We start from the raw sequence: 17,294 nt of genomic DNA on the forward strand, positions 1-17,294 counted from the left end.
GTAATAATGATGGCATATTTTATGTTAATGTGTGATGATGATTACATTTGCTAATTATTATTTCAGAAGGCAGGGCATGGTTGACCTTTGCAGCATATAATTTTTTTTTTTTCAATATTTCAAATCTCTCATCAAAACCTGTCTTTTTAAAATGGCTTTAATGTGTGTATTTTACTGTATTCTATTTTATGATCATTTTTAAAATAATGTAAAGTGCTTTTGAGTACCATGAAAAGTACTCTATAAATAAAATGTATTATTTGTTTGTTTATTTATCTATTTTTATCAATATATAATGAATGTATAATAAAAGTAATAAAAGTACTCCATAAATAAAATTTATTATTATTATTATTATTATTATTATTATTATTATTATTATTTATTAATTTAGCTATTTTTTTTAATATATTTTTTATCATTATATTTGGGGGTGGGGTGAAAGGGGACTTTTTGAGCATCTTCATGCTAGATTTTGGGGGGAATGTGCCCTCCCAAAATCTATCTATCTATCTAGCTATCTATCTATCTATCTATCTATCTATCTATACTTCTCTCTAGCTCTGAAGTTAGGCTATTTGTTTAACTGTTAATTATAAATTGGCATCATTTTTTCAATAAAACTCAGTTTTATCAGAAGTATAACTTCTGAAATAGTACGCCGTAATAATTAGGTGAGTTTTAATTATTTTTTTTTCACACTTTGTTTATTGGACTTTCAAGTAAAACATTTACAGGATAATTGCACATGTAAATATTGTGTCAAAAATGTTCAAATACAACATTAAAAGCAACAACACAACATGTTTGTATATATGTACATACAGGATAACTAAAAACTGACAAAACAAGCACGGCAGCACAAAAAAACAAAAACAATAAACAGACAAGAAAAACATTTTAAAACAGGAGTTTACAGGTCAACTACATCCAATCTACATTTGCATAGATATTAGATGTATTAATCCGGAACTGCAGGGAAATGGCGTCGCTTTACATGTGAGAAGAGGGGTGTCTATGTTACAGATAATTTGTTTATTTAATAAGTTATTTATTTATTTATTTCAGTTTGATGTTCATTTACATAATCTACGCATCTATTTCTATATTTAATATGAAATACTTTGGCCTCCATATATTACCTATGAGAGTGAGACACGCTCCTCCGCGCCACTAGGGGGCGCATGTCCGCTGTAAATAAATGCCATCGTGGGTTGACGAGGGCCGCCCAGCCATGTTGAGGAGTCTGTCAAGCAAACTGCAGCCCGCCATTGTGTAGAAACCAGGCTCTATAGAGAGATAGGGGCGCTTGGGTGAAACTCTTCAATAGCTAGACCAATTCTGCACCCTGCCGCTTTTATTTAGGTGTAAATACAGTTACACAGGCTCCGGGGGGGAAAGACATGTCAGCCAGCAGCCTTCTTGAACAGGTAAAGAGAGGTGTTTTCTGAACATTTACGAGGGCCAAATTTCTCAGCATCGCGACGGCTAGCGAGGATAGCTTAGCTCAGAGGCAGCGGCTGTGGCTCAGTAGTGCAGTAGGCCTGACCACCTGCTAAAGGAACTGACTGCTGAAAATATATCTCTTCATCTATTTTTCCCCTTCCTCTCTTCTCATAAATCAAACCTTCATGAATCACCTGGACCCAATCCAGAGACCGAAAGGCCAAGCTAATAAAGGTAAGCACAGATATTGTCTAACACTGTCGACATGGGCTCAGTGAATGCGGATCTTTTTACGTGCGGTGCGCTTTGAAAATCTTGCGTGCGCGGATGCGATAGCTCGTCTCGCAACTGCTTCGCGAATAGCATAGCTGTTTAAGTTTTAAATATTTCTGCTTTTTAATTTGCCACTTCTTTAAAACGCTAAATTACACTGTGTTTCATGAGAGTGTTCACGGCCGTTAACTCAGCGCTCGCGAGTTTCCTCAACATCCCTGAAATGGCACTTGTAAGGTCCTCACAGTTAGCATTAGCTAACTCTTGGCTAGCTAACGTTAAATGGCAACATGATACACATCAGCATCCTTTTCCTGGTTGAACTTATACCGCTTTTAACTGCACTGACAGGTGCGAGAACACACTCTCACTACTCTGTGTGTCTTTACATCGGTCACTGTGAGACATTTTTACAGTGTTAAGCTACAGGTGCCATTCTATCACGCTGGCCACTCGGCTAATGTTAGCCAAGTCCGTCATGTTGAAAGGACTCTTGGCGCTCGTTAACATGGAGACGCTGCGCACTGCACGCAGCTAACCACAGCAGCTAGCGTGCTAACGTTAGCTGGTTGCTAAGTTCACAGAAAATGACACGTCTTCCGACATCCTTTTCCTGTGTCCAAAAGGGCCTCGCGCTTTCCCGTCATAATGCTTGTCAGACTGTAATGTAGGTTAACAGGTATTGACCAACCAGCTTGTGTTTAAATTGAACTTTTCCGCGTCCTGAAAGCCTCTCAAAGGTCCCATGTCACCCAAGCCAGAACACTCCTAAACTTGTGAAAACAAAGCACAGCACACATGTTCACCTGCATTGAACACACACCAACTCTGCTTTAGAAATACACCTTATAGTGCAACATATCCTTAACTTTAGTTTGTGAGACTCTAAAAGTCTTACTTAGTGCCAACATGTAACCAGTGCCAAGTGCCTCTCATTCTTCACTTGGGCTGATTCATCTCATATGCACGATTATGCTGTGTAATCTGAAGCCTATTGAGCAGTCATAGTATGTGGTGTCTTATCATGCTCGGCTGCATTTCCTGTGTCACTCATCAATAATTGCAAGGAGTGGTTTTTGTTATGTAACAAGTGGTGATGCTTCTGACGCAAAAATGACCAGATAATAAGAGATCTCGGCGCTCGCATGGCTGTAGTCACCCAAACCTGTGCCCTCTGTTTACATCACTGTCGTTTTCCTTTCAGTGCAAAACGGAGCTGTGACCCAAAAGGATACTTTGAATGACGATGAGTTTGAGCCTTACCTGAATACTCAGGCCAGACAGGTAAGCTTTAATTAACCACTGTTTGCCAACAGGTGCTGATGTATTTAGTTGAACTTACATTGTCACTTTTATTTTCAAAGAGTAAAGTACCCTCAAGTTGTAAAACAGCTGAAAACTCAAGTTAGTTTTTGTTCCTGGTTAATCTTAAATCATTTTTATTTATTATTCTATTATGATTGAAGAGGAATTCATAGATTAATATCAACAGATTGTAACTTCAACCTGAACTTCAGTAGTTGCCTATTATTTTAGGAGTGTATTGATTTTTTTTTTTTTTAATGTCTTTGTCCAGTCATTAAAGTGTACCTAAGGAAAAGGTAGAGCTTAATTCTTAAAATAACCAGCGTGTATGTGGAGTCAACAGTAGTGATGGCTTGATTGATCCAAGTAGAACAACTCTAATATTGATATTTTATATGCCACCTATGCTACCTGATATATTTGAGATGTTAGGTTATTCAGGTTATTACTAAACAGAAGCCTCTGAAGTAAAAATAAGAGAGTTTTATCGGTGTAACTTTGTTGTTACAGCACCAACAAATCTCTCTACCAGAAGATTAATAAACGCACTTGCAGACTGCCTTGTTTCAGTGGCCTTGATGCCTCTTTATGTGTGTACACATCCTTGCTTTTTTCATTACTGATGAATACTGGAAGACCTTATGGATGTGCGGCTCGAATATGCGCTTTTGTAAATTATCAAGTTGTCAGTGGCCTTGGATTTTATTTCTCTTTGATAGATGGATTCCCCCGTGAGTAGTAACAGGCTCATTGTGTGAAGTGGGCTGTAGAGGAAAAGAATGGAGCCTGTATTTTCCTCCACTCAGAAGAATGCGCTATCCTTTTGTTAAAGAGACTGTTGTTACTTGTTTGTTTTTCTTATTATATACTTCAGTGCTGTGCATTTCTCAGATCAGACTGGAGAAGAGTTTTATTATTGTGTGGTTAAACCTTGCTTTATGATAACAATGAGAATAACTCAATATATTTGCTATCCTTTCATCTTGGTCTGACTTTTTGGATCTACAAGAACAAGGTATAAACATATCAAACAATAGTTTTTGTTAAGAATGAATGTTATTAATTAAGTTATGTAATCGATCAAGTTTGAGTGTGTTGTTGCAAAGAATCGTTTTTACCTCTTGTCGCTAAAACAAATTCTTCTTCTATTTAGAGCAATGCCTATACGGCCATGTCGGACTCGTACATGCCCAGCTACTACAGCCCCTCCATAGGATTTTCCTACTCCTTAAACGAGGCAGCATGGTCCACAGGTGGGGACCCTCCTATGCCTTACCTGGCCTCCTATGGACAGTTGAGCAATGGGGAGCCCCACTACCTCCCGGACGCTATGTTTGGCCAGCCAGGCCCCCTGGGGAGCAACCCTTTCCTGGGACAGCACGGTTTCAACTTCTTTCCCAGTGGCATCGACTTCTCGGCATGGGGCAATAACAGCTCTCAGGGACAGTCGGGGACACCGCAGAGCTCTGGCTACAGCAGCAGCTATGCCTACGCTCCCAGCTCACTTGGGGGTGCCATGATCGATGGACAGTCCCCGTTTGCACCTGCTGCCAACGAGCCCCTGAACAAGGCACCTGGTATGAACAGCCTTGACCAGGGCATGGCAGGGCTTAAGATCGGTGGTGCTGCTCCAGGTGGTAATGGGGACATGGCTCCTAAGGTGGTTGGCTCTGGCTTACCAGGTGGGGGTCCCCTTGGCCCGGTATCATCTGTAGGACCTCCCAGCATGCCTCCTGTCTCAATTGCCCCTGCCAAGCCTGCCTCCTGGGCCGATATTGCCAGCAAGCCAGCCAAGCCTCAACCCAAGCTGAAAACCAAGGGTGGCATGGCCGGTGCCAATTTGCCTCCTCCGCCCATTAAACACAACATGGACATAGGCACTTGGGACAACAAGGGCACCATGCCTAAAGCTGCCACCCCTCAGCAGGTGCCCCCGATTCCCAGCAATGGGCAGCCGCCCAACCAGGCTTCCCCACAGCCCGGAGCTACTGCTGTGGGGAACCCGCAAATGCCCCTCAGCAATGGACAGCTGGTACCCCCTGTTTCCCAAATGGGGCAGCATCAGCTTCCACCCAGTGGGCAACCAGGTATGGCTCAGATGCCCCAGCCTCCTCTCTCCCAGGGTCCTCCTCCTCCAAGCCAACAACCCTCTCAACCTACTCGTTGGGTCCCTCCACGGAACCGGGCCAATGGATTTGGGGATGCGGGTGGGGGTGGCACTGGCCAGTCACCTCCCACTTCATCTGGTGTGGGTGTGGTTCCTGGAGTCCCCTGTGAGCCTCACCCAGTCTTAGAGAAGTTGCGCATGGTCAACAATTATAACCCCAAGGACTTTGACTGGAATCCCAAGCAGGGCAGGGTGTTTATCATCAAGAGCTACTCGGAGGATGACATCCATCGCTCCATCAAGTATAACATCTGGTGCAGCACGGAGCACGGCAACAAGAGGCTTGATGCAGCGTATCGTTCGTTGGGTGGCAAGGGGCCGCTTTATCTTCTGTTCAGTGTCAATGGGAGTGGTCACTTCTGTGGTGTCGCAGAGATGCGCTCACCCGTGGACTACAACACGTCTGCTGGCGTGTGGTCACAGGACAAGTGGAAGGGTCGTTTTGACGTGCGCTGGATCTTTGTTAAGGACGTTCCCAACAGTCAGCTACGGCACATTCGACTGGAGAACAACGAAAACAAGCCAGTGACCAACTCTCGGGACACACAGGAGGTACCACTGGACAAGGCCAGGCAGGTGCTAAAGATCATCGCTGGATATAAACACACCACTTCCATCTTCGATGACTTTTCTCACTACGAGAAGCGTCAGGAGGAGGAAGAGTGTGTGAAAAAGGTAACACAAGTTACTGTTGAGTAAAGTGAATGATAAAACTGATGAATGAAAACATGAGTGCTCTGTTTTAACTTGTGTTGATAAAGGTGCCACAATTGAAACCAGTTTGGATGTGTGTGTGCATGTACGCCCTTTTAGTTTTTGCGTTACGGAGGTCTTCAAGGATATACAAGAGGATTGAGATTGCTGTCAAAATTCAGTGTGTTTGTACACAGTACTCTATTCATATATTTTGTGATTCTTCTTTTAGTTTTTCACCGTGGTGTTTTGTTTTCTACCAGTTGTAGCAGTCGTATGTATTGCTCTGCTTTAAAATGGAATAACAGACACAGAATGATCAGCAAAAATAATTTTACTTGGTTATATTCACTCAAAGCTAATATTGTGAATGGAAATATTCATGGGATTACATGAGAAAATATCTAAAAAAAAAATTAACTGTTTGGTTTGTATTGTGGTTTAGTTTCATTTAGAAAGCTTTATCAGGGGTATCTGTTCCTGTCTTTAACATGTGCTCAGTTGTGCAGCTTCCTAAAGATATGTGAAATGTGTTTTTTATGCTTTATTTCTGAATGCACATTCTGGTACTGGGTGAAATATGTTTATCTTATTTTGTGTTGAACTGTCGGCATCAACATAAGGAACCAAAGTAAAAGAGAAAGTGTATTGCACCCCCGAACGTAGTATACTTGCTTGCATCATTTGCATTCATATTGTGAAATAGATTGAGCTTAATATGGGGGCTTTGGTCCCCTGCACAGCTATATTACACATCCTATAATCGTTTTAACTGACAGAGGACAAATTAAGGGGAAAATATGCCAAGACAGCGCAATATTGACTTACCTTCTTTAGCGCAGCCGCTCGTTAACCTTAATTGCCATTATGTTCCTACTTGCCATTAGATGTAGAAAATGTTTTATTCGGTAAGTATAGAAACCTTTATCTTCCTCTGTGTTGTGAGTTTATTTGGCTCATGCTAAGAACTGTTTAAGTTGATGTTTTTATTCACTCTCTTTGCTTCTGGGTGCAAGAAAATATTACTAAGCTTGAGTATCATAATGATGCTTTGTAAGACTGTATTAATTCTCTAAAACGTTGATTTTTAATTAATAGTTTACAAAGATTTGTGCCACTGGTTCATTTTGTGTTGTGTTTAAACCCACAGTTGCTAGATCCTTCTGTGTTGTAATCCGCCCTTAGTCATTTGACTCTCCCACTCCAACATAACAGCATATCGTTAACATAAACACAAAGAACACCGGCCTGTGAAACAAGTCAGTCATGAAGGACGTACAGTTTACATTGACAGATTTCCTGAGATGAGATTTTTTAAAAATGCAATATATGGCCTTGCTTACAGTATCGCAGTATACTGAATCCAAACCTCTGTATCGCGATATGTATTCTATCACCAGATTCTTGCCAGTACACCGCCCTGGTTAAGCGTTTTAAAGCCACAAATGTAATGCGTTATGGTTACTGTGTTGTACTCTTAAAGACCAGCGTACATGACCTCTAGACACAATTTATAATATTTAAAACAATGCTGTTTATATTACAGGTTTTGTTGTGGACACTGGTTTGATCTGTTGCGTACTTTTTCACACTTAACAGCAGCCAGAAAGACTTCTGGACATACATCAGTGTTGCAGCTATAATTATAAATTCATTAACTTTGTTGTGTTGTAATTTTATAACTTGAATTTTCTTTTCAGGTATTTATTTGAGGGACGTGCCATCACATTTTAAGTGACCTGTATATGTACAAAATATTAATGAACATGAACAGCAGTCCTCCAAAACTACATAATTGTGTATCTTTACAATTGTTATTGACAGACTTGAACCTTAGATGACTGGGGATCATGTTATTGACAGCGTTGTGATGGATACAAGAGAAGAGCCCTGTCAGTATATGAACTCTTAAACCAGAGCACACAATGTTAACTCAAGTTATGCTTGGCTGTTATAGATTAATAATTAATGTATGGTGTAAAAAGTTAGGTTTTAAATACAGTATGTGAGACATTTGTACCTAAATCTAATGCCTGTTTGATGTCTGTAGGCTGATCTGTGATCTATATGTGAGCTTTTTATCGTGAAATGCTGTGGTTAATGGAAAGTTGCGATACACTGTTTAGATGATTTCAGTAAGACTGGTTTCTATATAACATTTTGGTCAAATTTGTGTCAAAGATTTGATTTTAGCGTAGTGACTTGTCTGTTGCAGTCACACTCAGCTTTCACTCTATGTGTGGCAGGTGGAGGTCCAAGGCAGTGAGCCATATCCCAGCAACCCAAGCAACAGGAGTCATTACAGGCTTCAGGTAACTTGCTTCATCTGTCACTGTGCAGACACACTTTACATGTTGTTTTGATACTTGATGGATACTGTTATTGGAGTTCATGAGTGCTGATCAGAAATCCAGCATTTAAAATCTGCATCTGTTACAATATTTGAACTGTCATTTATAGTTTGCAAGAAATCCCTTGTCACAATGAGCATCTGTTAAGATCCAAACACACCAAACTGACATCAAAGAACTAGTGGAGATGAAGGCAGACCTCATGTCGCCTGTGTTTTTGCCAAAAAGTTGCTCATGAACACACTGCAAAGACTGCAGCCAGCAGTAAGCTAACATGTAGGCCCTGTCTGTGTGAGAGGAAATAAGCCTACATACCAGCAGGTTGCGTTAGTCTGTATTTGTCATTCAAAAAGGGAAACTGGAAGAACGACAAGGTAAATTCAAGACGCTGGTTAGCCAGTTAGCACATAAACAACACAACCTGTTACTAAAAGAACGAAGGATATTTTTTTCATTCATTCAAACAATGACATTGTTGTTCATGAACAAAGACATTTAAAACAATTAAAAGCAAACCAAGAACAAAAATGCATATCAATTAAAACAAAAATGAAATGATACAAAACAATAGCAATAAATGAGCTCTAAAAGTAGAAATGCAAGGTAAAAAACATGCTAAGGTGTAGATGTATAGCTAAAAACATTTACACTCAATTGAAACAAGATCCGAAATAAGGCACTTATCAGCCATAAGGGTGGCAGAGTGTCTAAGTTTAAGGTCTTTTGTAGATTATTTCATGTATTCGGTGCACTGTAAGAGAATAACATTCTTCCTAGTTCAGTTCTGATGAAAGGAGTGTGAAGCAACAACCTATTTTGAGAATGAGTACCAAGACTATATAAGGGCAGAGTTATAAGAGATAAAAAATAGGGTGGAAGCATCTGTATCAAAGCTTTATAAATGAACAAATACCAATGCTGTTCCTGTCTCACAGCCAAATTTGGCCAGCCAACCTTTCGGTGAAGGTGGCAGTGATGGGTGCTGCAAGGATCACCTGTAATGAACCTTAGGGCTGAGTGGTAGACAACGTACAGTGATTTCAGTATAGGAGCAGCAGCTTTTCTGTTTATAACATCACCATAATCGAAAAAAAAGACAAATATATATTCTACCATTCTTTTCCTGCGTACAAAAGGAAAACCGCTTTTATTTCTGTACAGAAAGCCGAGTATTGTCTTCAATTTGGCAGTCAAAATTTCAGTATGGTGCTTAAAATTCAGATTGTCATCCAGCCAGATACCATGGTATTTGTACTGTTAAACTTTCTCTATGGATGAGCCATTTGCAGAATGAATATTGAAAAACGCATTATGAGTAGCCTTGGTGAACTGCATCCTTTTGAGTTTAGTATGTAATTGAAGTTGAAACGAATTGAAGGACAGTTGTAGATGTTCAATGGCTGGCTGAGCAGATGTTGCGAAGCAATATAAAACTCATCCGCATACAGATGAAATTTACATGATTCAGGGGAGGGGGGGCAATATCATTTATGTAAAACTGAAAACAGTATTGGCCCTAACATTGAGCCCTGTGGGACACCTTTAGTAATATTTAAGAATTTTGAATGAACTTCATCCATCGTTACATATTGAAGTCTATTGGAGAGGTAGTTTTCAGACCACCGACAGCTGACTCAAATCAAAACCAATACGGGACAATTTCTTTAAAAGTAACAAATGGTCAACTGTGTCGAATGCCTTAGACAAGTCTGTAAACCGAGCAGCACAAGACATTTTGCTATCCAAGGCTAGTATGTCATTTAGGACTAAGGAGGTTGCATAGGCCTGAAACCAGACTGATGGGGAGTGAGTACAGAAAACAAAGAGATAGAATCGAAGTTGATTATTTAACATGTGCGAGCAAATGGTTGCGAAGTCATTACTGAAAAGCTGAATGGCTAAAAAAAACTTGTTAAACAAGTTTGTTTTGATCTCACACCCTCTTGACTTTAGCTGTTTGTTTACTTCCCTCACTTTGTCTTCTGGTACGCTGAGCTGAATTGCCAATCAGAGTGATTTCATTCACTGATGGTCTGTGCATCTCTGCCAAAGACAAAGGAAAAAAAGCTGACAAGGACAGACTATTTCCAACGGTGTGGGACGTATCGCAAAAACTAGGGACAGATGCTCATCAACAGCACAACACTGAACAATGGTCGACCATCAGCTTGGTGTGCTGGGGCCTTTAGTAAAATGGAAACTAGGATAGTGTGTGCATATTCGGCTTCATCAAAGAATGAGGAACTTGAAGTTTCAATATACAGAGATTTTGTATCTTGTGTGTGACTTTCTGTCTTTGCATTTGTGTTGCAGGAGCGCCAAGGACGAGTCAAGTAACAGTTGGTGCTTTGGTCAAAAGACTGCAATGGCCCCCTCTAAAGCCCTGTCCACCCCATTACATCATTACATCCAGATCTCTCTAAGAAATTCTAATAGGGGTGAAGAATTAACCAAGGACAAAAAAACTAAATGAAGACTTTCTTGATTTCTTTTGACTTTAAAGACTTACTTCGAACTTGTAGTAAAAAGAAAAGGAAACGATTATTCATAGGACTACAGCTAAATGCATAGCATCCTTAGGTGAAATCTTTTTTGCCCCACCCCATTCCACTACATATGCTTTTCCCTTGTATGCTGCTTTTTCCTTTTTTCCTTTTTTAAATGAAAGGATCATCCTCTGTTTTTATGGTCCAAGAGCAAGTCTGTAATTCTCACACAAACACACAAATCAACTAGGAAATTGTAGTGTTGGCTTATAATAGTGTCCCAAAGTCAAGAATGGGCAGTCTGTCTCATTTTCTTTGTAACCCCCACCCCCCCCTTCACCTTCCTGTCTTCTGAGGATGCTCACATCTTCAACCAGGACCCAGTGGAGTTTCCTCCTCAGTGGATTTTCATCGTTAGACGGGTGTCAAACTGCGCTCACTCAAGAATCTGTTTCCTACATGCTCGCCATGTTTTTGTTTGAGAGGACTGCAGATGTTCAGAATGGCCCTCTGTTTTGTTTTCGCATGTGTTGGATGGAGTGTGTGGGGAAGGTAGGGTGCGGAGGATCTGGAGAGGAAGAGTAGGGAAGGGGGGGGTCAAGAGTTTGAAAGCAGAAGAAATGTTAAGTTGACGAGCCTTGCTCAGTGTATAATTTTATGGTCTAAAAAAAATTGGGGCCCTCTGTTAACAGTCTTCATTGGACTTTATTTACCCTCTTTCTTTCTCTTGGACAAGTTAATTCATCGTTGCTATGGGCTGCTTTCTTTTTTTGTTTTCTCTCCTTCCTCCGTTTTCTAAAGACAGTGATGCGAGTGGCCTTGCCCCCACTCTTTCTATTAATCAGTTCAAAAGTAATAAATGTGGTATATTCAGCAGAACTGGTGTGCATTCCCCTTGTTTGACTGTGTAAAGCAATTTTCTCATGCAGTGTGTCTGTGCATTTCTTTTTATCTTGTTTTGTTCCTTCTCCCCAGATGGGTATATGAATGAATGTTTCTCTGCTAACCTTCACACTCAACCCGTCCACTCCCCATCCTGACTTCCAGTTTTTCACCTGCGTTTCTTTCCTCTCTATTTTCCAAACCCGACTCGTCCTCCACACTCCCATTTCTGACTGCTCAGCCAACCATACATACTATATCACAATCAGCTTCCACCATTTTCAGAATGTCATTGTTGGTGAGTAAAAAAAAAAACAACAAAAAAAAAAAAAAACGCAAGGTCCTCTTTCAGAACTACTGGCTTTTATTTGTGGCATAATAAAGATGCTCCACAAAGTGGTGTGTGGGTTTTTCCTCCTTGTAGTCACATGGGTGGCCTGTTGTACCTGTATATACCTGCATATATATCATACCTGTTGGGATATTTTACCACACTGTGCTTATTTTATTTTGTGGCAGTGCAGCCAATCTGACATTTAGTGTTGCATATGAGCATATATTATGTGTTTTACGGTAATATCCAACCTTCAGTATTTTTTATTTTAAGTTTTGACACCCTAAAAAAAAATCTATATGCCTGTTTTATACTGTGTACGTGCGTGTGTACAAATGAGTGGTAGGGAAATTATCTGCAATCCGCCATTTTCTCTACCTGTCAGTGTGGTTGTAATAAACGCAGCGGCCACAAGAGGGAGACACAGCATTATTTACGGCCTTCACTTCCTGCCCAGACCAGAGGACGAGCTCTGCAGCCGGGGGTAGACTGGTTTCCTAAACGGGTCCCAGCATCAAGGCCTTCTCCATATTCAGCGAGTGGTACGGCGTTTTATCTTGTTTTTTAATTACCCTTTTATTAAAAATAATTTAGTATGAAAAAACTTTTAATTAATTAGAGCTAAATGATGCGTTTCTGTAAAGTCAGCATGAGGTCTGGTGAGTGTGTGGCCTTCAGGTGCAGGGATATTAAATCAGACAACAAGGAACGGGTGAAATTGACCAAATTTTGGATTTGCATGAGCCATAAAATCACAACCCATAATTAAACTGGTAAGTTTACCACTAAAATTAGCAACCTCCTGCCTAAATTAAGTCTTTTCTTTTTACAGGAGCTTAAAATTGACAATAAATTAGGTTTTCTTGTGTTAGATTTGTTAGCTATGTGTTTACCGTAATTTAACAGGGTAATTATTGTCTATATATGCTGGATAAATCAATAAAATCCACCCTATGCCGTTAATTTATTTCCATCAAAGATTTAGGGATGTATAGTCTTTATAAATTTACCAAATTATGACAGAACAACATTAAATTTTACACGTATATAGTCACTTTAATTTGTTTATATTATTTTCAAAAGGTGTACATGATGGCTGCCCCTCGCCTCTGCACACTTCCTGCTGTGCTATATAAAACTGATGGAGGCGTTCATATAACCACAACCTACACATTCATGCGCTTAATATAGCCTGATATTGTCATGATGGAGTTTAACAAAGAGAGGCCTAAAACTTTGGCTCCTGATGATGATGATGGTGATGCACGGGGGGGATTAAAGGGCCGAGCACCACTCAGCTTTTTGGGGGGCTGAAGTGCAGGTCCTGGAAAGAGAAGAAGTGTGCATGTGTGTGTATGGAGAGGGGGAGGAAGAGGGAAGGGAGGGAGAGGAGGAGAGGGGGGGTCGACGGCACGTGTCGTGTCTGCGTTGAGGGTGCGTGGCAAACACGCTGCCTCGAGGGGATCTCCTGTGACCCTTATCTGCGCCTCTCTGGGGACGCCTTTTAGCCCCTCCTGGGATGCAAATGAACGGCCATAAAAGAGAGGCAGATACAGCCACCGAGACGATGGAGGAGGAGAAGAAAGGGAAATGGGACCATGGGGAGAAAGTGGTGGTGGTGGAGGAGGAGGAGGAGGAGGGGAGGAGGTCAGGCACTCACATCTCAGAGCGCACATCAAGCTAAAGAGGAGATGAAGAAACAAAATAAGTTGCCCTGCAGTGTTGAGAAGAGAGATTCCTGACTCTGTGTGTGTGTGTGTGTGTGTGTGTGTGTGTGTGTAGACAGTCAGGACTTCCTTTTTCATGTGCAGCCGGTCTTAAATTCAAAATTAAAAAGCTTATAAACATACATATATATACATATCATATAATATGATATGTCCACTAACAATTCCCTGGTTATCCTATTTTTGCATTGATGCATTTCAGAGCTCCATCACCTGTTTAACATTTTAAATACTCCACTCTGTGACCTTGCATTTCTCTCATCATATAGGCAAATATTTAAAACAGTTCTACGTTATATTTCATCCTGTGGGAAGCAATATTCAGTGAGAGGAGCTCCACATTAGGTGCGTCGTGTCTGTGGGTTCATATCGCGCTGCAAGGTCATGCTTCTGCTTTATTTTTCCCTCATTATCATAAGGCATCCATCTCTTTCTTCCATTAGTGACGCTTCACCATGTCGCCAACCCGACCTCTATTTACATGACTAAATTAGATTTCTTCTCTCTGTTCGGGGCGTTTTGTTTCAGAAAGCCTGTCTCTTATGTTTGAAAAAATAAAAGAAGGCAGTAAAGATGAAAGACGCAGCACTACAGGACAAAAGCCTTATTTTCAATAGAGGAAAAAGCATATATAACACTTTATTATATTTTATTTGTATTTTAAAGAAAACTATTACAAGTTCCCTGATGCTTTGGAGCTAGAAAAGTGTTTTAAAAATAAAATGTATTAATAATAATCCCTATATATCTCAACAGTTTTTAAATATTTAATTTAAGAGGATTTTTTTCAGGCCTACAATTCCACACCTGTCACCAGCATTATTTTGCCTCAAAACCAGTAGGAGCTTTATGATTATTAAAAAAAACTAGGCTATAGAGGAATAGGAATATGTCATGATGATGAGTGTTTTTAGCATGTAAGGGGAGGGGGAGGGGGGGGTCTACATGCGGTCACCTGCTCTCCATCGCCAGGGGTCCCGCACTGTTGACACATTGAGCATCACCCCCTCATTTCTCCCTGTGTCCCAATTCTATTGAGAGTTTCGCAAATGCATAATGTGTAGACGGGCGAGAAGGGGCCCGGAAACAGTTGATGACCTCTGTCTCAGCATATGTGGCACACTTGCCCTCTTCACGCTCGTAATTGTGTGGAGATGACAGGCAATAATGAAATGTCTTCCGCCGGTGTATGCAAACATAAAGAAGCATATTATATAGATGCAGGGTGTGTTTTTGCGTTTATATGAAGATCTCTTTAGCTTAAATTTTGCACTTGCTATGATGCTGTGAGTGTTTTGTGATGACTGAATTCTAGAGTCATATTTTAAAAAGATGATTGCATTAAAAAATGTGGAATTAAAGCAGCAGTAAGTGAAATGCGTCGAAAGAAATCTAACCGAAAAATCCCCGATTTCATTTTTTCATTTCTGCATATTCCGCCTCCGTCATCCGAGATGTAGGTCAACTCTCATCTCTGTCGCCTACAGCGCTTTACAGCTTGAATCATTTGATGTGGCTCTGTGATTATAGGAGTAGAAATGAAGCTCATTATTTAAATCACATGATGCGCTCTGGGCCCTTTTTTTACTTTGAAAAAGAAAACACTAGATAGTACAAATAGAAATGTAGTCCATGAAATGACTTCTTTATTGAGGCTTTTTTTTGCAGAACAAAAACACAAAACAAAGGCGTGATATCGAAACCCCACAAAACAAAAAGAAAACTCTTTTAATTAGATTCATAATTTCAAAATAAAGCGGTGTTGTCAGAGCATGGATGGTCATGGAGTCACTGAGATCAGCATGCATGAGGATGATTCTGTAGGTCGTTGCCTTTTATGATAACTCTCCTACAGCAGCACATCATGCTCTTGTTGCATCCTCACCCTTGTTTTTCCATCTTCCTCTCGGACAGGGCGAGTGCACGCTCATGCGTAAACACACAGACCTTTGAAGTGGCCCTCTGTCACCACATGGCAAATCCCCCTGGTGTGATCCCTCTGTCCATTTGGCCACAGGACCGACACTGGTAGGCTGCCTATGGCTCTGTCTGTTCTGCCATTATGGAAACCAGTATATTACTCAGACTGGTGCCCAGTGATTATGGTGTATTTTATGCCTCTTCTACATTTCTGACTGATCTGTGCACCTGCAGGTCACCGCTCTGTCACCTCCTCTCTGTGACTAATAACGTCGCTGCTTGTTAAGCTCACAGGATCGTAGCGAGCATCCATCTGTGTAGTTATCAGTGCCACTCTGCTGTCCTGTAGCAGCTGTACGCCCCGGTCCCTCAGGTGAGCGAAGACTGTGGCTTCTCTCTTGGCATTCACCGCGTGCCTTAATTGTATTGAAATTAAATCAAGGTCCACTGTGAACACAAAGAGCTCAAACCCAAACTTCCCACAATGTTCTCATCGCATCCTCACTTACCCCGCTTCTAGCAACACTTTCCCTCCTTTTGTATTCCCGCTCTACGGTAAATTTCGACACAAAGGCTATCTGCTAAACGCTGCCACTTCCTCACTTCTAACAGTGCGTCCTTACTGTTGTATTTTCTCAGTCCATCCCCCCTTTTTTTTTGACTTTCTCATCCCTCTCTCCTCACCTGTGATCTCTCTCCTCCCTGAGGGCTCTGAGGCGGCTATGCGGTCCTTTCACACGTCAAAGTACATCGCATGCTAATCCCACGCCAGCATGCGTTCCCTCCTTTTGCAATGAAAACAGATTTTTCTACACAAACAATACAGAGAAGGGGAAAAACACATATATGATACAAGCCGATGACATTGTGATGCCTCTGACACAACAGCCCCAGAGTGTGTGGATGCATGCATGCGTGTGTGGATGTGCAAGAAAAGGGTTTACCAGCAACAAAATATGAACAATAAAAAAAAAAAAGAAACATATACATCTAGTGATCATCAAAGCAGCATTCGCACCATGAAGGCATTCTCAGTATACACACAGCATCATTAAAAAAAGCACCACAGAGAGAGGAGAGCACAGAGAAACAGGGAGTGAGAGAGCGCGTGCGAGCGAAGCTACCTTTGTTGCACCATAAAGAGAGCAGCAGCAGCAGCAGCAGCAGCAGCAGCCCAGCTACCTGATTGCTACCATTCCTGCAGACCATCTTCCCCCTCAGAGCAAAACAAAGGATGACGACTAGATATTTATGAGTACACACTGCGATGCGCCGCTATGCCTTCTCCTCGCCATAGCTCTGCCTCCGCTGCTCCTGGTTAAGAGCTTGGTGCGGTTTAATCAGACCAAGCAGTTCTTCATTACAGTTGGTAAAGCTGTGTCGTTATCTACCCCCCCCCCTCCCTCCCTCCCTCCCTCCCTCCTATTCTCCATCTCTTCTCTGCTGTTCTCTTCCTCTCTCTCTCTCTGTGCACTCTGCGCATGTAACCATAGCCATGTACAGACTGGAAAACAGGATCTAAATAACAACAGTCTCCATCCTCTGGTTAATACATGCACAAATAATTTAGCAAAGAGTAAAACTGGTGTGTAACAAAAAGCATTTTAGCTTCTTTGCCATTTCGCAACACTGTCACATCCAGAAAAAACTGCTAAAAATCCCTTTCTTTTTAAACTCTTGACCGCTGCGCTCAATCGCTTTCTATATTTG

General features: G+C 41.2%; 1 protein-coding gene across 1 annotated transcript; it reads left to right on the top strand.

Moving 5' to 3' along the window:
- Nucleotides 1-1,239: 1,239 nt before the first annotated feature.
- Nucleotides 1,240-11,645, top strand: ythdf2 (YTH N6-methyladenosine RNA binding protein F2). The gene is made up of 6 exons (XM_050061202.1): nucleotides 1,240-1,430; nucleotides 1,656-1,680; nucleotides 2,924-3,003; nucleotides 4,178-5,866; nucleotides 8,131-8,196; nucleotides 10,549-11,645. The coding sequence occupies exons 1-6, from the start codon at nucleotides 1,404-1,406 to the stop codon at nucleotides 10,570-10,572; spliced, it is 1,911 nt and encodes a 636-aa protein (XP_049917159.1). The 5' UTR covers nucleotides 1,240-1,403; the 3' UTR covers nucleotides 10,573-11,645.
- The last annotated feature ends 5,649 nt before the right edge of the window (nucleotides 11,646-17,294 follow it).

The sequence above is a fragment of the Epinephelus moara genome, chromosome 14 (assembly GCF_006386435.1).
Source record: "Epinephelus moara isolate mb chromosome 14, YSFRI_EMoa_1.0, whole genome shotgun sequence".
In the NCBI taxonomy this organism is placed as follows: Eukaryota; Metazoa; Chordata; class Actinopteri; order Perciformes; family Serranidae; genus Epinephelus; species Epinephelus moara.